The sequence below is a fragment of the Talpa occidentalis genome, unplaced genomic scaffold (assembly GCF_014898055.3).
Source record: "Talpa occidentalis isolate TD23 unplaced genomic scaffold, MPIMG_talOcc4v2.1 talOcc4.5, whole genome shotgun sequence".
In the NCBI taxonomy this organism is placed as follows: Eukaryota; Metazoa; Chordata; class Mammalia; order Eulipotyphla; family Talpidae; genus Talpa; species Talpa occidentalis.
The window spans coordinates 52,330,383-52,358,105 of record NW_023604861.1 but is presented as its reverse complement, the minus strand read 5'-3'; the positions used below and the strand labels follow the sequence as shown (position 1 = coordinate 52,358,105).

Genomic DNA, 27,723 nt, shown 5'->3' with positions numbered 1-27,723 from the left:
TCAAGTTTCCTTTCTTATTTTGCAAAAAAAAGAGATTTATAAAGAATCAATATGTGATACAGTCAAAGTTTAAACCCCTTGAATCCTGGACAGATATTGTTTCCACTGTAACAATATCCACTTATTGAAGAACTACAATTATATTTGCGTCCCTTCATTTAATAACATTTACCCTGTGCCAGGCACTGTAAATACCCAGGATTGACAAATAGAACAAAGGTCCAGTTCTCCTAGAATTTATGGTATTGTGAAAGGACATAATTATGTAAGTAAATGAAAATAGAGTTATAAATAATGATGATTAATTACTCTGGGGAAACAAGAACACTACAAACTGAAAAAGAGTAACCTTGAGTTTTCCTTTGGATTGCATGATCAGAAAAGGAATACCATCCTATTTAGATGGCTTCAATTCCACTGTCTGGATTTATTAAATTCAGTACTAATTATATAGCTTTAATTTAATATCATGTAAAAATTCATTAAGATTTGAGGAATGGGCTTATAATAGTTTTTCCTTTAATTGCTGCTAGTGTCAACAAGAAGTATTTTAAACATCAATTTCAATATGACATGGTTAATAGTTATGCAACAATTTGTGGATCCACCCTTAGTCTATCCAGAGTTGAAAATCTAAAGCAGAAAATATGGAAGTATTTTTTCTAAAATAAAGAAAAATACAAATGATTTAAGGGGGAGGGGAAATAGACTATTTTCTAAAAAAAAAAAAAATACATATATATATAATACAAACTTTTTCCCTGATTACTTATAAGCATTATTCAATCATTTCATAGACATTTTGAGAAATATAAAGGTATAATAATTCTCAACCACTAAAATCCTAAAAATTTCAATATACTGAAATACTATGTACAAAATTTAATTTCATTCATTTTGATTTAGAGAATAATACCGCATAACTCATGAAACAGAATGACACAAAAAACAAAGTTCTCAATTAAAAAATAAGGTCAGGTCAAATCATTTAACTCCTAAAACACTTGTCTTTTTCAAAGTTGTTTCATTATAAGTAATCCTTAATTCTCATTTATTATAAGCAATTTTTAATTGATAAAAGCAAAATAAAAGCTCTAATTAAAATCAGGAGAAAAGGCTTACAGTTAATCATTTATTAACTCATATTTCTAAATGTTACCAAATTATCAAGAAACCAAAAGAAATGAACTTCAAATAATTTTAAGGAAAATTTTATAGAAGTTTCCATACGTAAGAATTAAAATTTATCTATATTACCTTCATTGAGTTTGAAATTTCTCACCCAGAATGCCATGAAGGTATCATAGAAGATAAAAATCCTAATTTATATTTTGGAGTAAAATTTTTAGAATTTTAAATTTTAAAAAAGACTAGGCATAAATGTCTATAAATACAAAAGGATTCTCTACACCAAAACAGTTTCAAATAATATCAGATTTATACTTGTTTTCTCATCTAATACAGAAAAGTGGAAAATGGAAAACCACTAAAATATAGACATAGAAGTAATAACTAACTGAGGATAGAGAGGAAAGGTAAGACAAATGATGAGAAAGAATAACAGAAAAGAATTCACTGAAAGAGTAAAATTAAACTTAAGACTAAGCTTGAAGAATGAATAGGAATCATTCCATGAACAAGGGGGTAAGAACATTACAAATGGAGTAATCTTACTATGGCTTGATACTTAGCTAAGCACAGAGGCTTGATAAAACTTTTATCAGTGTCTAGGTTTAGTAAAACAGCAGAGACCAGACTGTAAAGAGATCTGTAGGACACCTTTAGTAATCAAGCTTTGTTTTTGTGCATAGTGTTGTACCACTGAAGAATTTTGAGCAAAAAGTGAAATGACTAGTTCTATACTTTAGGAAAAAAGGAACACTCTTACACTGTTGGTAGGAATGCAAACTGGTCCAAACACTATGAAAAGCTGTGTACAGGTTCCTCAAATTACTAAAAATGGATTTATCATATGACCCAGTGATTCCACTCCTAGGAATCTACCCAAAGGACACAAAAAACATTAACTGGAAAGGAAAACTGCACTCCATGTTTATTGTAGCACTATTTACAACAGCTAGGATATGGAAACAACCTAAATGCCCCAAAGTAGATGAATGGACCAAGAAGATGTGGTATATATACACAATGGAATACTACTCAGGAATCAAAACATGGATGGAGCTAGAAGGAATTATGCTCAGTGAAATAAGTCAAAGGAAAAAAAAGAAAAATATCAAATGGTTTAACTTATAGAAAAAACACAGGGAAACCAAATAAAAGGTCAGAAAAACCCCACAAAACTTGCAGACAAACTATAGATCTGAAACATACAGCAAGGGGAAGGGAGGGAGCAGGGCAAAACAGGGGAGAGACAAGCACAAAGGACTATGATGATAGTTCACAGGTGATGTGGTGGTGGAAGATTAACAGGGACTACAGCTGAAAGGAGAAATCAAATACTCTATAAAAATGAACAACAATGTAAGAAAATAAAAAAAGTTTAACCAATTAAAAAGTGGGGGGGTAAATTTCTCCTAAGAAAGCAGCACAATGATAAGAGAAAAAACACAAATGAAAAGTTGTTACATACAAATCTGGAGATTTGACTCATAAAAAGAGTTAATTATATGTAAATTCTTAGCATGTAAAATATATACCTATTCAAGTATCCAAGATAAAGAGTGAGCAATACGAAGAATTTAAGCAGCAAATTTTTTTAAAGAATATATATACACACACACATAATGTCCAGGAGATAGAAAGTCTATGAAATAGAAGTGCAGAAGTTGAAAGTTGAACTGATATAAATATCAAATAGATGATGAAGAAAAGCTGACTAGTTTCCAACTACTATGAAGATAGGTGACCTTTTAATTAAAACAAAAGGGTTTTAAAAAATTAGTGTATATGGGATTGGAGATAGTAAACTCAACATTTCTTATTCTGTTGAGGTGCCAGAAATCAATCAAGCGATAGTATCTCATGGGTAGATGAGAACAGAGCTCTGGAAATGAGAACAAGAGTTGATATTGATTATGAAACTGAATAAAAATTCCTGAACAAAATATAAGCTACACAACAGTAAAGATATTGCCTCTTTTGTCACTGTATTAACATCTTCAATGCCTAGAAGAATGTCAGGTTCACAGCAAATACTTTAGTAAGTATTTATAAGAGAATGAGAGAAACTGAAGTCAAGAGCCTCATTTCATACAAAACCAAAGCAGAAAGAAAAAGCAGACAGGAAGAAAAAAGCATTAAGTCATAGAAAAACAGTAAGAGTGAATATAGGGTCTTAAGACAGTGGGAATGGTAAATTATGTTGTTCTCCATAGCAATATTTATTTATACATACCTTGCGTGGTTGAAAATCATATTTCACACAGTGCTGAAAACCTTTTCCTTTGGATTTCAGTGATGTAACTATTAGACAGTTGCCAACAAAATGAGCAGAATAACCAACTCCTTTGCTAGTACGAAAACTGTAAAGAAAGCTGACTTTAGTATAATATCCTCTGATAGAAAGAACTATATATCTAAAGCTCATTATTACATGGTATTATGAAACATTATCATAAAAATAAAATGTGTTCCTTTGGAGTAGAAAGGGTATTACATGTATCCAGTAAAGACTAAAACCTAAAGGTTTAGAATAAAATGTAAGCAATTTAAATCGGGAAAACAGAATACTATAGAGTCTTCTAATGCTTCAATTTAAAATAACACAAATACACAAAACAAATGAATGGCAAATAAAAGCCAATCCTAGTGAATTTCACTTAAGAACTATCTGTAATTAGCAAATAGAGAACTTATAGTGTTCATATTTTCAAAAGCAAGTTATATCCTAATTGTCTTTGAAAATAACTTACCAACTTAAAAAAAATCAAAACCAAGTTCAATAAATAATGTACTTAAACAAGCAAAGCAGTATATTTTTAGCTAAAAAAGTTAAAAAAAAAAAGTGACTATAAAATATAGCAATTTTCGTCTAGAGGAGCACTCCTCCTCCTAAATGTGAATTCAGTCACAGTAATTTTAAAAACTGCAAAAGCTAAATGTATGATCTCCAAAACTAACATTCTGAAATATTTATATTTGGAAGTTTGAATCTTTGGGTAAAATTTCCTTTCATTATTATCCATATATATTCCTGTGTAACATAGCATACAAGCTATTAGTAACTCACGTTTTCCTGAACTTATATTCCAATCACTGTACAAAAAGCACTTTAAGTATTTTCTGATTAAATATCTCATATGTGATATATAGTATTACCTTAATATTAAAGTTGAAGATACCAAAACATAAGATAAATAGTAAGTAGAGAATAGAGGACTTAAACTTGGGCAGTCTTATTTCAGAGTGTGGCAAGTATTAAATGAGTTACTACATGCAAATACTTGCAATGCCTAGTACAACAGACCCTTGAAAAACGTGAGGATTAGGGATGCTGACTTCCATGCAGTTGAAAATATGTGTACAACATTTGACGTCCCCCCAAAAAACTGAACTATTAATAACATAACACATATTTTGCATGGCATATGTACTATATGCTTTATTTTCACAATAACAATACAGACGATGTTTCTTAAAAAAGGGAAAATTCACATATAGCATTTTGCTTCATACTATAAGCTTATTGCAATTTCTAAGAAAATTCACCTATAAGTAGAACTGCACAGTTCAAACCTGTCATTCTAATGTGAACTTTATACAGTAAGGCAGCCAATGAAAGTTTGATATTCCTATTTCTGTTCATTATTGCTAAACTGAAATTACCAAGTTCTCAGTCCTTACTGATGAACCCATTATTATGTTGTTCAACCCATCTATCAGTTATCTACCAAATAACTTATCTGATTAATATTTCCTATATGGCATTAATATTTTTGAAGAATATTGTGTAATATAGAACAAAGTAAGTAAAAATTCAAACTGAATGAAATCTGGTAGGAATTTGGCTCTTTTCTCTCTTTGCCCAGGGATCACCATCTCCACTAAGAACCTCACAACTGATCTCTATTGAAGCAGACTTTGAAGAGAAGGTCTGGAATGCTAAACTTTTAAACTGTAATTGAAGAAAAAATTAAAACAATGAGGCAGGTTTACATAGAATCAAGAGCAAAAAATAGACTTGTATTTGACTTTATTCTGCCCTTATAGTTTCAAGGTATACATTTCTATTTATATGTTGCCTTGACACTATGTTACATTAACAAAAGTAAAATACTAAAGACAATTTTCATACAAAATTAAATATTTTACTTACCAATAAAGATAAGGTTTATCCTTATCAACATTAATGTTATTTAATGGATCCATTCGAAACCAAGTGTTTAAGGTGAAGCCATTCTGATAAGGCCACTTTGCAATGGGAGGCAATGCAATTGCCTATAAGGCAATGAAAAAATAATACCAAAGTATCAGTTAAAGAAAACATTACAGTAACCAAGACCAAGCATGGCTCTTACAAATTAAAAAATAATCAAAATATAAATACTTTGGAAAATCATGGACAAATATAAAAAATAAAAACTATTATCTATTAAAATAATTAAATATTAAAATAACCCACTCATATTATTTGACTATAGAATAACTTAGTATTTCAAATGCTCAGTGAATAATTTCATTGTTATGTTGTTACATATTAGGTTCTACACTGTACACTAAGAAGTCCTCCACCAGGGTCACCAAATGTACAATCCCTTTACATATGCCGCAGAATTTTTACTTTTCTATTACCTCTGTTAAGTTTACAGAAATATTTCATCGGATTAAAGGAAGTCAAATTTTTACATCCAAAAACAACTGTGCTAATGAATGTTAATGGACTCGATATTAAGGAAATACAAATATGAAGGAAATATAAATATGAAGAAAATATAAATATAAATAACGTTCATAATACTAAAATAAAAGAAGGGGAAGCATGAGATTTATTATTCAAAAATTAACCACTGAAATTTATTACCAAAAGAGAATCAAATTCACAAGTACTAAAGGAAAAATACAGCGCTCAGTTAAAACTGTCATCCAAAAAAATCTAGTTACTCTAAGGAAATACTGAGAAAGTGGTTGATTACTTGACCTGATGTCAAGAAACATGAGTGGACAGATCTTCCTAGCAGATATCCAAAGTCCTTCACATAAAAGATAATTATCCATTATGATTTTACAATTGATCTGTTCCCTCAAATAATTCATCACATTGCTTATAATGACCTTCTCAAATATATAACTTCCATATTAAAAATCCTCTGTATAAAAAATTAAGTTTCAATTTCTCCAGATTATACACACACTATGGCTCCAACAAACTCTTTCAAAATTATTCTCTTCTACTACCATATCTGACAATTCAAAGTGTACATCTCCATATACCAGCTGTTCTACCTGCTCTGTCATGCTCCCAATTATCTTTTTTTTTAAGATTTATTTATTTTTATACAAGAGCTGGGATACAGGCCAGAGGCACAGGAGGGTGAGAGGATCCACAAGAGACAGAGCAGGGAGCAGAACAGGCAGATGACAGAAATACACTGCTGAGGGGAGCAGTGGGCATGACAGGAGAGGTCTGCTACGACATGTGGGACCCTCGCTGGCAAGGCAGGATCGAACCGGTGCTGCAGAGGCTGCGGACAGCTACACAGTGCGACGCTCAACCCACCGCGCCACCAGGGAGACCCCCAATTCTCTCAATACCAGGCTACCTTGGTCATCTTCTGTGAAGCTTCTGTGGACTTACTAGTTTAGTTTTTCTTTTCATTGTTTTCCCATAGCACTCAGTACCTAAATCTACAGTAATTTATCATAACAAGTTATTTTTACATCTGCCTACTCATTAGAGTTCCTGAAGAGTCAGGAAAGAAATTTGTACCACCAACATTGTGACTTAAGACATAGAAAACATTCAGTATATGGCTAATGAAAAAATATCTCAAAGCAAGAATTTATAAGTGGTTGCTACAAAAATAGAAACAAGACAGAAAAATACATTCACATACAATCTCAAATGAAAATTCAAAACCTAAAAATGTGCCATAAGATGTCCTTTCAGATTTAATGTTTAAGCAAGTAGTTCAGGCAGTTTCCATGTCAAAATAGCTTTTCCTAACTTTAAAAAGGGAATTATATTATTTTGTTTTGTTTACTATAAAAATGCAATTCTTGGGCCTCCCTGGTGGCACAAGGGGTTAAGCACCACACTATGACTCAATACGCAGCCTCTGCAGCACGAGTTCAATCCCCGGCCCACTAGAGAGAAACCCACATGGTGCGGCAGACCTCTCTTGTCTAGCCCCTGCTCCCAGTGTATATCAGTTAGTCTGCCTTTTCTTTTCCCCACTCTGTCTCTGGTGAATCATCTCACCGCCCCCCCCCCACACATCTCTGGCCTGTACCCCAGCTCTTGTATGCATAAATAAATAAATCTTTTTTAAAAAATGCAGTTCTTGCCAAGTTTATCATTGGTTAATAGTTTCAAAAGTCTCACTAAGCCAGATTTAATTTGATGTAGCTGCTTTAAAATAGCAAGATAAAGAGGAGAAATATTTATTGAGGCTATTGAGTAGCAAAATGACTCTATAAAATTATCTAACTAGTTTAACAAATATGTTAATTTGTTATTAACACCTGTGAAGCAAATCGGTACAGGCTTAGATTCATGGTTTTCAAACTTTTGACAAAATTCACAGGCACAAGTGTACTTTCACGTCAACAACAGGGCTCATTAAGTACCACCACTGGTATGCAGCCTGTAGCTGCCCTTTCCCCTCATTTGTAATTATCCTCAATGTGGAACTGAGAGAGTCTAAACCACATGTATTGTAAATACCAGGGAACCAAAATACAGTAAAAGAAAGAAAATCTCACCTTGAATGATAATGGAATAATAACAGTCTTTGGTCTTACTGAACTGGTATTCAACACCTAAGAAGTTCTAGAAAAGCATTTTCCTTTGATTCATTTTGTGAACTTCCAATAATCCATGAATAAATACGGAACATTATTACAGGCAATCCCTTCAACAAGCTATTTACCTTTACTCAAGAACATTCTTTTAAATTTAATGTGTAACAGCTTGAACAAGTGCTTTAGAGACCTAAGGGCCCCCACTTCTAGAGGGTAGTACTCAACTTCTTGTTCCTATTTACATATGAAAGAAAATCTACTCTGTAATCTACACTGCACTCCTAGCCCTTTTCAACACTTTTTAACTAACACATATATCATCCCTGAATCAATGCACAAAAGCTAACTTGCTACAGTACTACTTGATGTGGTACCCAGACCCATTTGCTTCCAATATTTGTGCCTGCTTTGATAAAATCTATTTTCCTATAGTTTTTATTTCCTTCTAATCCCATTGGGTTAATACATGTCCAATGGAATACCTCTGTGACTTTAGATTTAAAGTGCTTTAATACATTCTTCATATTTCTTCATACAATATTTTGGTACCTGGATTTGGATGTCCCTCACTCTGTCAATTGAGTCCATAGGACTCCAAATCCTATATTCCTCACTGGTTCCTAGTCTAGCTAGCTCCAAAAGCTGCTTTGTTCTATCATAATATAAGACAAAAGTGAATCTGATGTTCAGATGGGGTGCTTTCAGTAAACTATTTTGGTGAGTAGAAAAGTGCACTATTTCCTAAATTAAGCAGACTCATGAACTAGGTCACAATGTAATGGTAGGAATTTTAAAAACAGCTCCTTGCTAAATTTTTTAGCAGTTCAATAGGAGAAGTAACGTGCCTGGGAATAAGTCGGTATACTGTTAAATAAAATATTGCATTTATGATGACACTGATTTTGATTAAGATTGTGAATCTGTTTTATGATCCTGCACAGTACTACATTGTTGAATTTCAGTTTCCTCAACTTATGTAATAATGATAATTCATTAATCTTACATAGCTTGTATAACTTGAATGAAATAATAGCTGTACAAGTTCCAGATCTTTCCTGGAGCTCCCTCCTGTATATAGAAATATGTGTGTGTGTGTGTGTGTGTATAGGTATTGGCACATAATACTAATTTTAATTTTTGAGGTAACACTGAATTACAACAGTGTTTATGATTTAGAGGTATAGGATTTCCCCAATTACCCTTAATAAAAATGAGTGATGCAGAGAGACGATGAGGAAAAGGAAAGTAGACAGGTATAAGTCCATCAATAGCCATTGAACAAAAAACAACTCAAACATATACTCCTAAGGAGATATCAATAAAATTGTGTGTGTGTAAAATGAATTACATATTGAACAGAAAGGTTCACAGATTTCAAGCATTTATTGGTCAAACTTACAAACAGGGTGAGTTGCAACCAACACAATTAAAGCAATTTCACTCTATTTTAGCTGAACATTGTTAATTCCATAAATACATCTGCAACTTCCTTATTTTTCTGTCAAAATGTTTTGTTCCTCTTTTCACCTCTTAGACTGAGATTTGACAGATGTCAGAACAATGGCAGTTTTACAGAATGTATGAAAAGATCTGTATGGAAACAAAACTACATTTACGAGTACCTCTACCCACTTAGGGACAGTGAAAAGGGTTTTCTTTGTTAAATACCACATCATACACTTTATATGTGTTTTACTCTAACAACCTGATATGTAAAAAATGATTAACTTCCAAATGGAAAGTGACTTCTACCTTGTAGGGTAAGTGAAAAAGTATCAGGCTTTTCTGCCCTCCTGCCATTAGGATTGATTATAGATCCTTGCGGTCCTGAATGCATGCCTGATGGCGGGCACCTGGAGTAGGGTGTGGGCATGAGTAAGTGGGTACACCTGTGCTAAGAGATTGGGCTTATAAGGGTGGTGTCACGGGGACGCCAGTAAGACCAGAGGGCAGAAGCAGAGAGAACGAGAGCAAAAGAGAGGCAGGAGCAGAGACCACCAGAGAATGCCAGAGAGGCCAGAAAGAGTATAGACTTTTACACCCCTGCCTGCCCTGTACCCAGTAAAATCCTAATAAAAGCCTGAAAAGCCACCGAGGGCTCCAGGACTCTCTTCTCCTTACCCTGTCTGCTCGGATCATAGAAAACCTGCTCTGGCCCTTCCTACCCCTACATACCTTCACTATTTTTGTTTCACAACTGATGGAAATGGTTAAAGAAAAAAGATTAATGACAATATATTAAGGGAAAATATAACATTAGAGGAATGGCTAAATGAAATGGGAGCTTGCAAGCACTAATAATAACCAACGAGCAACACAAATTTATGTTTGACATAAGTAGATTTAAATGGCATATTATTTCATTACAGATTCACAATAACCCTATTCTAAGATAAAGTATTAATATTTTATATGAAAGTAAGTCCAGAAGCATTAAGGTACTAGTTCTCCACATTGAGCTAGAGGATCCAGAAATCAAAACCAGTTCTTCTAGTCAAAAATTAAACATATTATCTACAATGCTACCATGTAGGTTACAATGGTGAAATCAAGCAGACTGAAAAACTAGTTTTCTTAAAAGAATAACAAAATGAATAAATTGATTAGGGAAAAAATCCAGTATCAAGCATGAAAGAGGAGGCATATTATTCATATTAGGATAGCAAGGGTAAATGATAAACTACTTTATGCCAATAAATTCAACAACTTAGATTAACTGGTAAAATTACCTGAAAGACACAAGCTATCAAACCTCACTCAAAGTCAAACAGAAAAACTCACTATAAATCTGTTATATAAATTAAGTTTGTAATTTAAAACCTCCCCACAAACAAAACCCAAAGTCCTAGATGACTTAAATAGTGAATTTTAGCACATATTAAGAATAAGTAATGCCAATTCCACACAAACTCTCCAACAGACAAAAAGGGATTCTTCTCAACTCATTTTATGATGAATTACATTACCACCAAAACAAAGTGAAAGATATTACAAGAAAAATGCATACCCAATTACTTGAAAATAATTGGAAAATTTCTTTGCAAGGTGTTAGCATACCAAATCCAGCATTACATGAAAATGTTAATAAAAATGATCAAGAAATGCAAATGTTGACTAAACAAGCAATTGTAATTCACTACATTAAAGATAAAGAAAAACATCATGATCATTTCAATAAAATCAGACAAAGCATTTGACAAAATTCAACACTGATATCAATATTTTAATGACTAAAAAAGTAAATAGGAATAGAAAATTCCTCAATTTTATAGAGAGTATGTCTGAAATTCTAATGCTAAATGCATACTAAATGGTGAAATACTGTTTTTCCTAAGACTTAGAAAAAGTCAATAATATTACTGTTACACAACATTGCACTGGAGATCCAAGCTAGAGCAATATGGTAATAGTATGATATAAAAAGGTAAACTGACTATAAGTAAGACATTATAATATAGCTTTTATTTATAAAATTATTATCTCTGCAAATAATGCTATGACATCACTAAAAAACTGCTAGGACTAGTAAATAAGTACTTTATCAAGATTTATTCAAGGGACACAGGGATGGTTCAACATGCGAAAATCAATTAATGTAATTCAACACATCAACAGAAAGAAAAATAAAAACCATATGATCTTATCAATAGATGCTGAGAAAGCATCTGACAAAGTTCAACATCCGTTTATGATGAAGGCCCTCAAAATCCTCGGGATAGAAGGAACATACCTTAATATAATAAAAGCCATATATGGCAAGCCTACAGCTAATATTATCCTCAACGGTGAAAACCTGAAAGACTTTCCCTTAAGCTCTGGAACAAGGCAGGATTGCCCACTCTCACCACTGCTTTTCAATATAATACTGGAAGTCCTAGCCAGAGCAATAAGACAAGAGAAGAAAGACATACAAGGAATCCAAATAGGGAAAGAAAAAGTAAAACTATCAATATTTGCAGACACTATGATAATAAACAGAGAATCCTAAAAACTCCACAGAAGAACTAATCAAATTTATAGACCAGTTTAGTAAAGTAGCAGGATACAATATCAACACACACAAATTAGTAGCCTTCCTATATGCAAACAATCAATCTGAAGAAGAAGAAATTAAGAAAACCATCCCTTTTATAATTGAAACCAAAAAAATCAAATACTTGGGAATAAACTAACAAAAGAGGTGAAGGAAACTAAGTCACTGTTAAAATAAATACAAAGAAATACAAAGAAAACTATAAGACACTGTTAAAATAAACAGAAGACACAAAGAAATGGAAAGACATCCCTTGCTCATGGACTGGAAGAATTAACATCATCAAAATGACCATCCTACTGAAAACAATTTACAGATTCAATGCTATTCCGATAAAAATTTCAATGACATTCTTCAAAGAAATAGAACAAATACTGATGAAATTCACATGGAGCCACAAAAACCTCAAATAGCTAAAGCTCTCTTGATAAAAAGGAGAATGGAGGTATCACACTGATTTCAAACTATACTACAAAACCATAATAATTAAAATGGTATGGCACTGGAACAAAAAAAAGACACATGGACTTATGGAATAGTATAGAATACAAAACCCAAAAATAAACCCACATATTTATGGACAACTAATCTTTGACAAAGGAGCAAGGAATATGCAATAGAACAAGGACAGTTCATTCAATAAATGATGCTGGGAAAATTGGACTGCTACTTGCAAAAGAATGAAGCTAGACTTCTACCTCACACCATGCACAAAAACAACTCAAAATGGATAAAAGACCTGAATGTAAGACCTGAAATCATAAAATGTATAGAAGAAAATATAGGCAAAACACTACACAACATATGTCTCAGTAACATCTTTAAAGACACATCCCCCAAAGCAAAGAAGGTGAAGGAAAAGATAAACAACTAGGAGTACATCAAACTAAAAGGCTTCTGTACAGCAAAAGAGACACTAACCAAAATAAAGAGACACCCGACTGACTGGGAGAAAATTTTTGCACCCTGATAAGGGACTGATCACAAAAATCTACAAAGAGCTTACATGACTCAACAAAGTAAACAATCCAGTCAAAAAATGAGCAGAAGAGCTAAAAAAGATACTTCTCTAAAGAGGAAATGCAAATGGCCAACAGGTATATGAAAAAATGTTTAACATCACCTATAATCAGGGAAATGCAAATCAAAACCACAATGAGATACCACCTTACACCAGTGAGAATGACAGAAATTTAAAAAGCAAGCAACAACAAATGTTGGTGAGAATGTGGAGAAAAAGGAACTCTCCTATACTGCTGGTGGGAATGCATATTGATCCAACCACTATGAAAAGCTGTGTAGAGGTCCCTCAAACTACTAAAAATGGAGCTTCAATATGATCCAGCAATTCTACTCCTAGGAATATATCCAAAAGACACAAAAACATTAATTCAAAAAGATACCTGCACCCCTATGTTTATTGCAGCACTATTTACAATAGGTAAGATATGGAAACAACCCAAATGCCCAAAAATAGAGGACTGGATCAAGAACATGTGGTATATATACACAATGGAATAATATTCAGCAATCAAAAAAGATAAATGTATGCCATTCACAGCAACGTGGATGGAGCTAGAAGGAATCATGCTCAGTGAAATAAGCCAGAAGGAAAAAGGAAAACATCAATTGGTTTCACTTATAGGAGGAATATAGGGGAACCAAATAAGGTATCACAAAAAAATAATGACGACAATAATAAAAACATCAAAATTAGCAGGAAACCATAAATCAGACATTCTGCAAGAGTGGGGGAGGAAAAGGGATCAAAACAGGGGAGAGAAGAGCACAAGGGACTATGGTGAAGGTTCATGGGTGAACTGGTGGTGGGAATTTTACATGGAATACACAATAATGTAAAAGATATAAATAAAAAAATAAAAATATAAGAGTATAAGATATAAAGTCAATATATGAAAAATAGCAGTAGCATTTCTATATGCCAGCAAAAAACAATACAGAATACTTATGGATAAATTCAACAAAATATATTCTTAGGGCTTGTTTGCTGAAAACTACAAAACACACACATTAAATAAATAAATAAATAAATAAATAAATAGACTGGCACAATATGTTCATGAACTGGAATAAATCTATTGTTAATAACGTAACTGAGACATTCCAAGTTTGTTCTATAACAGATTAACACAACAAAATCAAAACCACAACACTTTTTTTTAAATGAAATTTGACATACTTTCCCGTAATGTATATAGAATGCAAAAATCCAGAATATTCAAAACCATTTTTGAAATGAAGAACAAAGTTGAAATATTTATATTTCTTGATTTCTAGAAACTACTGTACAGTTATAGTAACAAAAGCTGCTCTAATTACATAAGGATAAAAATATAGGGCAAAAGAACATAATAAAAAGTTCAGAAATAGATTCATACAACATGGCCAATTTTCAAGAAAGGTGCCAATGAAAAACACAGTTTTTTCAACAAATGTTTATAAAATTATTGGACAGTCACCTGTAAAATCAAAAAACTTAAACCTCCAAACTCCTCTTATAGCCAAACCTTAAAATTTTATACGAAAGGGACTAAAGACCTAAAAGTAAATTCTTAAGCAAAAGAACTTTCAAAATAAAAGCCTAAGAAATAAAAACTGTTGTGACATTGTTTTAAGCTTATTTCTTAAATTTCAATAGCACATGCCATAACGGAAAAAAATTTTTAATTGCATTTCATCATAATTGAATTATTTCCTACATTACAAAATACTGTTAAGAAAATGAAAATGCTAGGCTCAGCTTGGTAAAAAATATTTGACAAATGTATGTCTGACAATTTATATTCCAAATATATAACAAAAAATAGATTTGAACTCAAAACATCACAAAGATATAAGGATGGCCACTAAGCACATGAATAAAATGCTTAATATCAGCAGTAATAATGGCACTATAAAATTAAAAGTATAATGAGGTACAATTACATAACTATTCATGCCTCAAATTAAAAAGACAGATAATTCCAGAATAGAGATCAGTTGGGATTCTCATACATTGCTAATGGGAATGCAAAATTTTCCATTATGGAAAGTAATTTAACCTGATCTCAGGAAATTAAACATACACCATAAAACCCAGTAATCTCACTATTATGTATTTACTCCAGAGATAAGAAAACACGCCTGGTAAAATACCTATGTTCAGATGTTTATAGCAATTTTATTTATAAAAGTCAGAAAATGAAAATCCAGTGTACATCAAATAGTAAATATGTAAATTAACTGTAGCAGTCATAAAATGCAGCATAGCTTTTCTCAGAATAAAAAAATATATTGATAAGCTAAAGCATGAATAATCTCAAAAGCATTATTGTAAGTGAAAGAAGTCTAAGAAAAAAAGATGTTAAGTCATCTTTCATGTATGATTTTAATTATATGAAATTCTAGAAAAGGCAAAAATACATGAACATAAAATAAATCAGAGGTTGCAAGTGACAGGGAGTAGCGAGAGGGGACTGGTTTCAAACAGGCACAAGGGAATTTGGGGGAGTGATGTAATTGTTATAAATATTAATTGTAGTGGTGGTTACAAGACCATCAAAATTTATGAAAATATACTTTTTAAACTAATAAACTTAATTGTATGTAAATTATACCTCAAAAATTGACTTAAAATGAAATAAATAAAAATAAACACATGTATTTAAAACTTACCGCAGCACTACAACCAGGAAAATTGAAAAAAGTATCTGGACCATGTCTTTGTGGCATTTGATTAAGAACTGACAATAACTTTACTGCATGTCTTGGCTAAGGAAACAAGAAAATAAAGAAATGTCATTATACAAATTTAACAATAATATCTAACATCATGTTAACCACTGGACTGTCTTCCAAGTAGAAAGAAAATTAATTTTAAATAATTTACTAAATTCTTTAAGGAGGACAATTTCCAAAACAAGTTCAAGTTTACAGCTATCTAGAGACAAATTGTTAAACATTAAGTTTTAACATACTGATATTGAATACTGTTTCCCTCTGACCACAGCTTACCCAGATTCCACTTTCTCCTCGAAGCATGCTGAACAAAAGCTTCAACTCCTTCACAGTGATGCTGTAGCTGGCAAGAACCCCCAACATATCAACTAGAAGATCTTCAAAGGAAAATAAAGTTATTCTGAACTCTAGTCATGAGCTGCCATCAGTTAAGGTAATACACTTTTTGAAAGACCAAATGTTATCAATTGTCATTTCTCTCCATATATTAATCTAGTATTCCTAAATGTCCTATGAATAGTCATTCAAGTTAGCAACTTGTAAGTCCTCAGATAACAAAAAAAATGTATATTTAATCTGTAGGATTTTTCCCCATTAGATTTACAATTCAAATTAAGTAAATATGTAAAGTATATTTTATGATACAAGATTCATATTTACACACAAAAATCTGCTGTATGCAGGGAAAGGGAGGTAAAATATGCAAAAGTGCAATGATTTAACATTGTAAATTGACTATTTTCAAATGAAAAAGTTGAGAGCTAACCATATTTTCAGAATTATCTAGTGCAAATAAAACATACTGAAATTTCCCTGAACCCATTAACAACAATTTTGAGCACTTTTTCCTTGTCTGGCATTACTCCAAGTAATTTACATTATTTACGTCACAAATCTTCATAACAAGCTTATGAGGTAATATTATCATGCCCTTCTAAAAATAAGGAAAGTGAAGCACAGATAATCACAATTAATCCACAGTGCCCAAGAACAAAGTCTGGTAAGAGTCAGGATTCAGAGCTATGCAGTATGCCTCTAAAGCCCTTACTCTTACCTAATAGTCTCTAAGTGGAAGTAACATATAAATGCATTACAAGTGATACATAGTAACATATTTATGTAGATAAAAGAGACACACCAGCTCACCAAATAGTAAGAAAAATTATACATTTAATATCTTGTTCCTGATTATTTTCTCATTTCCAGACATGTAAGTAGTATTTCTATCAAAATGTTCTTTGAAAGAAATTAGACACCTAAATATTTATATTTAATTTTCTCAGTTTTTTTCTCCCAAGAATTAAAATGTTATACATATTATATGTGTGTTTCTAATACAAATGTATACTCTAAACAATGTATTATCAATTAATACAAAAGGTTAGGATAAGGTGAAATAAATTGTTCTATATTACTTGATGTCACAGATAAGTAGTTGGAATTTTAGTCTTATATACAGAATTTTTAAAAGAAAAATACTAAGACTATAAAAGTATTTTATCAATTTATTATTGATATTTAACCACATTCCAATGAAACTTTCACATTAGTAAATGAAAAGCACTTCTTTGACCATAACATGATACAAAACAGAGTGAAAACTCAGTAGTGTTTTGGTGGTTACTGGTGCTTTTTAGTATGTTATTTAAACTTTAATTTCTGTACTGAAAAGTGAAGTAGAAATATATTTTTGACATTTATTCAATGCAGAAAATAATAACAATACTCAATACTGAAAATAATAAAAAGTGTAAGTTTTTAGTTATCAGTATTATTATTGACAAAATGTGGAAAAGAAACAAGAAGCTTTATATAATAGAGAATGTGAAGATATGAACTTCTGTGGTATTAGCAAACATGTACTGTGGTACTGATCATGAATTTATGTACCAGTAAATACTATATATGTAATTATGGTTCATTTTCTAAAAGGAACTCTATAAGTGTCAGTGATTTTATGTATAAAAAAAAATTTAAGGATTTAAATCCAGATGTAAAGATTTAAAGATCACATTATGTGCTATACAACATGTGTACATACAAGTTTATACAAAAAAAAGTCCCATTAAACAATGCTAGAATTTACAGAAAAGTACCATAGCTTTATTAAAAAGCTGCTTTAAATTTGATTTTCATTTTTCAGTGAGTTAACCATTCATTAGTAATGAATATGGGGAATGTTAAATCATTCTGATAGATATTATTACCCTGAAAGCTATTAGAAATGATTTTAATACACTCTATAAGAAAATAAATACTTAAGTTTAAAAAGCACTCATCCTTAACCAATTTTTCATAACATTACTTCATTTACTGTTTTATTCTAATAATATTAAATTTTTAAATATATAAGTCAAAGTTTCAGAAAGAATTTTCTAGCATCCGAAGTACTTTTAAGGAGAAGGTATCATACTGAAAGGAGTCATATTAGTAATTTTAAAACTAAGAAAAACCAGAAGAAGCATGATAGAGATTTATGGCTTAAATGAATCAAATAAACTTAATTTCTGGGAATAACTGTTACTCTGGAACCATTTTTCAAAACATTTCTACATAAGTAAATCTAATCATAGAGAAAAATGCATTTGAAGAGAGCTAAAGGATTGATGATGAAGTATCATAAATTTAAAAGTTATTATTTGAAATAACACAAGTAGAAACATTAATATTTTGTTTATGTACTACCACAAATATGTCTGTTTAATATTCTGGAAAGATACCAACGTATAATAGATACTTACAAAAAATATAACAGGCTTATCCAAAGTCTTTTTGTACCTCCTGGCATAGTCCCACACATGCCAGAATAAAGAGCTTGTAGCTCAGAGAATTTGGTAAAGTGCTCACTACACTGAATTATAATATGTATTATTATGTTTGTTTTAATTATGTAAAACTTTAATTAGATGCTACATATGAAGGAACCATTTATTATTCTGATAATTTTCATAATATTTATTCCACATTACTGAGATTTTCTAAAATATACAAAAGCAAATTTAGTAATTATTTTTACTAGTAAGTCTTCTTCCATTCTTCAGGTTTTCCCTTTATGTAAAAGGCTAATCCATACATTTCTATTTTCCTATTTAAGTCAAGGTTGCTTCAACAAACCTGTATTAACTATAGAATATAAAGTATATGAATCTTTATAAACATTAAAATTGTACTTTCCTGTCAAATAACTTCATACCTGCTATCATGTCATCTACAGCACTCATTTTCAGCAATACTTGTTCAATTAGCCCAACTTCTGTGCTAGTCTGTAAATTCCGAACACTTTTTCGTAGAATGGCTGTAAACATGCTCCATATTTCTGCTTGACATGTCACATCACAGTGCTCCAAAAGCTCTGTCATGCATGTTATACTCTCAGCATCCTGGATAATAAAGTTCATCTCCAAGTCAAATTCTCCACCAACCAGCTGAAAATAAAGAAATAGACAATGAGGTTACATATAACAATAAAGTAATACCAAGCATTCAACAAACAAGAAAGCATACCTACTCTACAAAATATGAAATCTTCTTTCGTGCCTAAAACTAATTTAAATAATAAAAATTTAAAAGCTACAGGTAAGTGAAATATTATAAGAATGAAATACTAGGAAAGAAAAATCTAAATATTTCAATGAAATATGCATTTTCTAAACTATATGAAAGAACAAAATAAAGCATATTATAACTGGTTGATACTCAAGATGAAGTCCTATTAAAAGGGGTTTGGTTCTTTTTTTATTTGAAGAGTTATTTTTATTCATTTATGCATATAAGAACTGGGGTATCAGCCAGAGATGTAGTGGGGGTGCGAGGATTCACCAGAGATAGAGTGGGGAGCAGAACAGCCAGATCTACTGAAATGCACTGCTGAGGGGAGCAGCAGGCAAGACAGGAGAGGTCTACTGTGTGCGCCAAGTAGGTCAGCTCCCCTGGCTGGGATCAAACTCTCACGGTGCAATGGCCAGGGATACCTTGATAGTGCTGAGACTTAACCCCTAGCCACCAGGGAGATCCAAAAAAGGGTTTGACTCTTAAAAGTGATAATCACTAGAAAAGCAGTGATTCACTAAGGATAGCTTTTAAGACTATTCTTTTTCTCTTGTGCTATTACTAGTCTGACAAATAAAAGAGATGTAACAGGAAAAGAATAGCTGAGGCTAACCTCCAGGAATAGAGGATAAAAAAAAATGAAACTTATACTAGCCAACTTACAATACAAGTTGAAGTGCCAGAATCAATGTTAAAAGGTGAAATATCTACTATCTTGTAATACTTTCCAAGAACACATGAATTGTTGAAAAAAAAGCTGATTCAGTGGCCACACATTTAACTTGTGGCATTATGCCAAGAGTAAAAAGTAATTACAATCCTACCGAAATAATACTTTTTAGTATAGTGACAGGCACAATCAAAAGTAAAATAAATGATGCTTATCTTCCAGTGATCAAATCACACATGAATTGCTGTAGTTTTAGGCATCATTTCTAAATGACAAACTGGGTATCATTTTACTTAGAAAATGGAAGATTCAGGAAGAAAATAATAGCTATACACAAAATACCTGACAGACTCTGTCATTCATTCATAAATTTTATTTATTAAAGAGTAGAACTCACTGTTCTAGAAACGAAGTCTATATGTTTGGACAAGAAAAAACCCAAGCACTAATAGTGCTAAATTCCAGTAACAGATATACACGAACATATATATTTTACTTTATTCCAAAAGATAGCAGTGAGCTTAAAAGTTACATAAGAGAAGCCATAAATTATAAACGATTGCAAAACAGAGTGAAAAGGAAAAAAAATAAGAACAAGGACAGATGGAGCTAGAAGCTAGATTCAATAACTGGATTTTTTTTAATGAATAAAAGGTTTTCATAAATATGGGGACAAACAGTAACGGTAACAATACTACCACTTACCCTTATCTTTAATACTATTCTTAATGCTTTACATGTATCAAATAATTTCATTCTCACAACAACTTATGAGAAACTGTTCTCTTCTCCTTTTTTTTTTTTTTAAAGATTTATTTATTTATACAAGAACCGGAGTATAGGGCAGATTCACAGGAGGGTGAGAGGATTCACCAGAGATAGAGCGGGGAACAGAACAGGCAGACTGATGAAACACACTGCTGAGGGGAGCAGTGGGTGAGACAGGAGAGGTCTGCCGCACCATGCGGGACTCTCGCGAGGCGGCCAGGATTGAACTGGCACTGCAGAGGCTGCGGACAGCTCCACAGCGTCGCACTCAACCGCCTGCGCCACCAGGAGAGGCCCAAAACTGTTCTCTTCTTTTTCCAAAAAAGAATCAAAGACATAAGTAACTAACAAAAGATAGAAAAAAAATTAGTAGGTAAAGGACCAGGAATTAAACCCAGTAAATGTGTATTTTTATTACTGTGTAAGAGCAACAAATCTCATTTAAAAATATTTTTAGCATCTACAAGTTGAGAATTTTGAAATATGTACCTCATTTTTCAAAATATTTTATTTTCTATATATGTGTATATATAACAACTCCCATTTTCAACTTTGTAAGAAAGCAGCCCTTATGCTAACTTCTGACCTTTTATTGGCATACATATTCTCTCTTCTTAAAGTCTAGTTTTACTTCTGTGTATGAAACAACTTCAAGGCTTGTATTATTTCTGCTTTATTCACAAAATTTATTACAAGAATATTTAGAGATTGGTTCAGAATCCAGACTTCACAGATTCAGATTTTAGCTGGACCAGGCATTCACAGTTGGTTCTTGATAATGTTACCTCTCTAAATCTCAGTTACATCATTTACAATATGGGAACAAAGTTCCCATCTGATAGGGTGATTACAAAGATTAGATGAAGTAATGGGTTATAGGCACCTAAGAATAGTTGATCATATAGTAGGCATTCATTGAAGATTAGCTATTATTCCTGATCTTGTAACTCCAGATTTGTGTTAAATAATTCAGTTATCTGATGACCTCTGGAGTACCATGATACAGTCAACTTAAGGTTTATCTTTCCAGCAAAGGCTACATTATTGTGGATCATATAATCCACACTTCCATTTATTGTGGAGACCTGGTAATTGGATTAATAGAAGCATATACTGAGGTTTAAGCTTATATCTGAATAAACCTGTGTAATAAGAAACATTTAAGAATTCTTTTAGATTAATCTCTTGAATGAGTCTTCTGTTTTTCAGTGGGTCTGGTGTAACCAAGTACCATTAAATATATATAAATAACAGAGTTTTTTTAAGTAGGAATTAAAAGACATAATAATATGCTCTTTCTGGCTTTTTCTCTGGTTATATTACCAGTCTGACAAGAGATGTAAGAAAATAAGAATAGCTGGGGCTAGTCTCCAGATAGAGAAGACGGAGAAATATGTAATAATTCTAACAATCATGCTCTTTCATGTAAAGCCAAAGGTTCTCTCACTAATTTAAAAAAAGCACCTTTCTATAAATAATTTAATTACAAGAGTACATTGCCAGCAGTTATAAAAATATTTATTGTAGATGTAAAGTGATCTTATGTTTTCAATGATCTCGCTAACCTTTATTATAAATTTTAATACATTAGTGTTAATGAAGACAACTACGAACAAAATGATCATTCCAAGATTAGGGGAAATTTTATTCTCCAATTATAATGAGCTATTCAATATTTATCAATTAAAATATATAAAGAGTAAAATAGTCGGCTTTTATTACTTAAACGATCTCTATCATTCCTCTGAGGAAAGGCAAAATTGTCTTCATAGAAGGAAACAGAAATTAAATGAGGTTCAGCAACATGACCAAAGTCACACTTAATTAGGTAACACATTCAGAATTCTAATCTAAACTAGAAAATGCAATTTAAATACTTTTCTCTGCAGTCAGAAGGGTGGACTTGGAGATGGGGTGTTTCATAGTAGTTCTATGAAGAAATCAGTGTTTTATTATGAACATTGTAAGGGGTAAAATGAAGAAAAACAAATGATTCCCATGGGTAAGAAATGAAACATCTGAAAACAGCAAATCATAAAACAACCAATTTATTTAATGTTATTTCAGCCAAATGGTAGCAGATTTTAAAGACTCAATTACAGGAAAATAAGCAATTAATACTAAAAAGGAAACATTTTAAAAACAAAGAAAATGTCATAAAGCAGAAACAACTGGAAGATTCATAAATCAATTGATACTTCCAACAAAAAGTCCAAATGTATCATTATGGTGCTCTAGTTATACAATTAGGGGAATTTTTTTCTCCAGATCTATTCCCTCAAATTTTAAAACATAATGCCACTGAGAGAAAAGTGGCCCCCAATAGTGCTTACTACTCAAGAATCAGTCATAGTGAATTTATATCAAATAAATATAATAATTGAGCTTTTAAAATATATTTACATAAAATTTGGAATTTAAAATGTTGACTTAGAAATACATTGTCTTCTCAGGGTATTAAGATTTATAATTACTAGCAATTTAAGTATCTTTTGTTCATTTTGATCAGTATAGAGTTTTTACATAATTTTACCTTGAGATCTTAGATCATTATCAATAGTTAGGATCCTGTGGGATAATTCAGTCAATTTCTTTAAAATGTATTCTTCTGGAAAAAATTCTAAACTATATAACAATGCTGATAATGTTCCAATTTTGGGCCTCCCCAGTGGCGCAGCGGTTGAGCGCTGGGTTGCGAAGCTGCCAGCAGCCTCTGCAGCGCCAGTTCGATCCCCAGTGCTCCCCAACCACCGGAGGAGGGTCCCACATGGCGCGCAGACCTCTCCTGCCACCCGCTGCTCCCCTCAGCAGTGTACTTCGGTCCTTCTGCCTGCTCTGCTCCCTGTTCTGGCTCTGGTGAATTCTCTCACCCTCCCGCGCTTCTGACTGTACCCAGTGCTTGTACAAATAAACAAACAAATAAATAAATAAGTCTTAAAAAACAAAAAGTTCCAATTTAACACCCCAGCATTAGATTCCTCTATTTCCCATGGAACATGCCTGTGGGGTCATCTCTCTATCATCCTAAACTCTTCATATACATGTAACACCCTGTGCATGCCATAGGGTTCTCTTCCAGCTCTTAAATTTGTTAACTTCTGTTAAGCTTCCAAATATCTGTTTAGATACCACTTAGTCTAGAATGTCTTCCCAGGGTCCACAAGGATGGCCATTCTCTGAATTCCTATTACAACCAATCCATAGCATAGTAATCATTAAATAACAACAAAGATGTTAGATTTCTTTTTATCTCCCAAATTACAACAAGCTATGTAAGGGGAAGGACTTCTATCTAGGTACCCACTATCTCTAAAAGATAAACACACTACACCAAGTCCATATAAATTAATTAATATTTAACACAGGATATAGGAAGATGGCAAGACTGGAGGCCCGGAGAGACTTCACTAATTCAAGGTCAGTTGTCAAGTTATTAGCCTGACTTTCTACTGTACTCTGCTTTTTCCTCCTTTAACAATGAATTGATCTTATCACCATATAAGTATCACCTCATATTATTTCAATATGAGGCCATATAAGATGTTTCTCATGCCTGTTTATACTTCTCGGTTGCTTTGCTTTCGTAGTTGCTTTACGCTTTCATTTATTATGACTTGGAAAATATGTAAAATTCAGGAGACTTCTGACGAATTTTGGAGCAAGTAAAAAACACACAGCAAGGAGAAGACTTGGTAAACAAAGCAGCTACTGTTTTGTGTTAAAAAGCACTGACAGATCTACAGTTTCCCATCACCCATACTGCCCAGACACCTGAGCATCACCACTACAATCATGGTGAAAGTTGCTAGTTCCAGAAAACTGTAGGGACCGACCTTCAAAGAATTTGAATGCAGATTTCCTGCTATCTAGTAGCTCCTTCAAGTACAGCCATAACAATCTGTTTAACTGGGAATTTGTTTAACTGGAAACATCCCCTCGTATACTTGCTGAAAGCATTTATTTTTTATTTTTTTTAAAGATTTATTTATTTTATACATACAAGAGCTGGGGTGTAGGCCAGAGGTACAGGGGGGTTGAGGGGTGAGAGGATTCACCAGAGATAAGAGTGGGGAGCAGAATAGGCAGATGTATTGAAATACACTTCTGAGGGGAGCAGCGGGCAAGACCGGAGAGGTCTGCTGTGCCATGTGGGTCAGCTCCCTGGCCTGGGATGGAACTTGTGCTGTGGATAACTTCATAGTCCTGAGACTTAACCCCTTGAGCCACCAGGAAGGCCCATTAAGGCTGGATTATTTACTGCAGTGTCCTGGAGCAAGAAACAAAACTTGCCACAAACAACAAACAGACCTGAAAGCCTGGGAAGGAAGCAGGAGAAAAGATGTGTGGATATAATGTCTTAAAAAGCAAAGCTGTATACGAGGAATCAACCAAATGCATGCCCAAGGTGTATTGCACATTTAGAAAAGAAATAAAAAGAACCTAAATTTTCACTAGTAACTGGCCTTTCTGCTCCACACAAAGAGAAAATAAAAGCTAAGGTAAAGTTGCAAACAGCAAAGGAACTCTTGTAGGGGTATCCCAATACAGCAAATCTGCAAAGATAGGTAAAATTTTGTTGTTGTTTTTTTTTTCTTTCTTCTTTTTCCTTTTCCTTGGCTCCAGGAATTTAAGGTAACTGTCAAAACATTAGCTGACCACCTCACTAACATAATACAAACTTCATCAGACACACATGACTAGGAATACAAATCTTACAAATATACTTTAGAAAAGTTTCTAAGTGAACAAGTAACCCACATAGTAACAATAAACACAAAAGGGAAAAAAAGTATGCCTGCTATAGTTACTACATTTTAATATTCAAAATTTTTACTTTTCAATAAAAAAATTAAAAGGCATGCAAAGAAACAAGAAAGTATATACAGGGAAAAAATAATGATCAAAACAGTAACCACATAATTATGCCTTGATTATCATCTTCCTCCATTCTATCTTACTTTTCTATTTTCAGATATCTTTTACTATAAGATAATCAAATTGCCAATGCAGTGCAAATTATAACTCTTAAATTATTATCTAAAGAATGGCTGATCCAAGATAAAGCTGTATCTGCATATAATTTTACAAAGAAATAAAAAAGTGGAAACATATAATTAAGAACCACAAATTTGTAAATGTTTATTATGTACTGAGTAATTTATTTATATAGCCTCATTTAATTTTCATAACTCTGAGATGAGTAGTTACAAAAAGAAAATTGAAGTTAGCATAATATTAAGTAACCTGCACAAGTTCTCAATGCTAGTTTAAGAATCAGTATCCTGTTTCTATCATAAAGAATTAAGAATATATCAATGCCTAGCAAACATCCCTAATATATAAATATGCACTTCTACAAGTAATCTAACCTTCAGACTTTGCTGTTAAATATTCACATGCACAATAAAAAGCTTTTAGACATGTTTATAAACAACAGGAAAAGACATTATACTTTGGACAGGAACATAAGAAGAGTTAATGATTCTAAACCCAGCTGACAAACTAAGGGAAGACAAATAGAAAATTTCTGTTAGTTTCCTATTTTTTTTATACTAGTCTTCTCTACAAGTAATTCTTTTTTTTTTTTTTTAATAGAGGCATGTTTTATTTATTTATTTATTTGTTTGTTTGTTTTGTTTATACATGCACTGGGTACAGTCAGAAGCGCGGGAGGGTGAGAGAATTCACCAGAGCCAGAGCGGGGAGCAGAGCAGGCAGAAGGACCGAAGTACACTGCTGAGGGGAGCAGCGGGCGGCAGGAGAGGTCTGCGCGCCATGTGGGACCCTCCTCTGGTGGCCGGGGAGCAGCCGGGAATCGAACTGGCGCCGCAGAGGCCGCGGGCAGCTTCGCAACCCAGCGCTCAACCACTGGGCCACCGGGGAGGCCCTCTACAAGTAATTCTTACTGGCAATCTTTCTGTGGTATAGAAATAACTATACCCAAGAGTATTACAAATGTTGCTACAAATACAGTCCATTAAAACTCTAGGGAAGGGCAAAAACACAGGAAGTGACTATCATACAATAAGTGTCTTCTTAAAATATATTTAAAATGTTCATTCAAATATAATTATTTTTATAATTCTTTATATGATTATAACATATTAAAGTAAACCAGGTTGCTCACTCACAGTAAAAAGAAGTGAAAATAAGTTAGTTGCCAAACCATACTATGCTTTTAAATTCTAATTCCCAGCCTAACAATGAAAACCCTAATCCATTTGATAAATATAAACCAAATAATACCTTTGCAGACAAAAGAAAATTTGTTGCCCATAGAATTTTACCACTGAAATGTTAAAATAAGGTCTTCCCAAAAAAGGAAAATGAAATAGAAAAAAAAAATTACAGCAATTTATAGGAAACTACAAAAGATCTCAAGTAGCTAAAATAATATTGGAAAAAAAGAAATTTGAAGCATGATGTTACCTGATTTTAAACTAAATTTTAAAGCAACAACAATTAAAAGAGTATGATATTGGAATAAAAAGAGACAATAGGTCAATGGAACAGAATTAAAAGCCCAGAAATAAATGCACACGTATATCAGTATCTAATTTATGACAATGGAACCATCACTATACAATGGATCATACCATTTCCCAAATAATGTGATAATCCAGTCACAGAAAAAAATTAAACAATCACTCTCTAATACATACTCAAAATTAAATTCAACATGGACCTTAGATATAAGACCAAAACACATAGAAAATATATAAAAGAAAATATAGGCGATATATTTCTTGATATCAAATTTCATTACGCAACCCAATGACAAGGAAAATGAAAGTAAAAATAAACAATTGGGACAACAACAAATTAAAATACTTTTGCACAGCTAAAGAAAATATTGGCAAATTAAAAAGAAACCACTGAGTGGAAGAAGATATTTGTATATTATAATGGGTTAATAGCCAAGGTATATAAAGAATTCATCCAATTTAACAACAACAATCTAATTAAAAAGCAGAAGGTCTAAGAGACACTTTTCCAAAGAATATATACAGATGACAACAGACATACGAAAAAATGTTAACCA

The 27,723-nt window shown here is 32.5% G+C and overlaps 1 protein-coding gene across 10 annotated transcripts in view; it reads right to left on the bottom strand.

The window, feature by feature from the left end:
• The window catches only part of NBEA (neurobeachin), a 575,782-nt gene that overhangs the window by 488,472 nt on the left and 59,587 nt on the right, over positions 1–27,723 (bottom strand). For all 10 annotated transcript variants that reach the window (XM_037527157.1, XM_054701654.1, XM_054701655.1 and 7 more), the window contains exons 2-6: positions 18,888–19,119; positions 15,971–16,071; positions 15,632–15,727; positions 5,279–5,400; positions 3,359–3,485 (exon numbers count right to left, since the gene is read on the bottom strand). In XM_037527157.1, the coding sequence (XP_037383054.1) occupies positions 3,359–3,485; positions 5,279–5,400; positions 15,632–15,727; positions 15,971–16,071; positions 18,888–19,119 (678 nt within the window). The remainder of the gene's footprint in view (positions 1–3,358; positions 3,486–5,278; positions 5,401–15,631; positions 15,728–15,970; positions 16,072–18,887; positions 19,120–27,723) is intronic.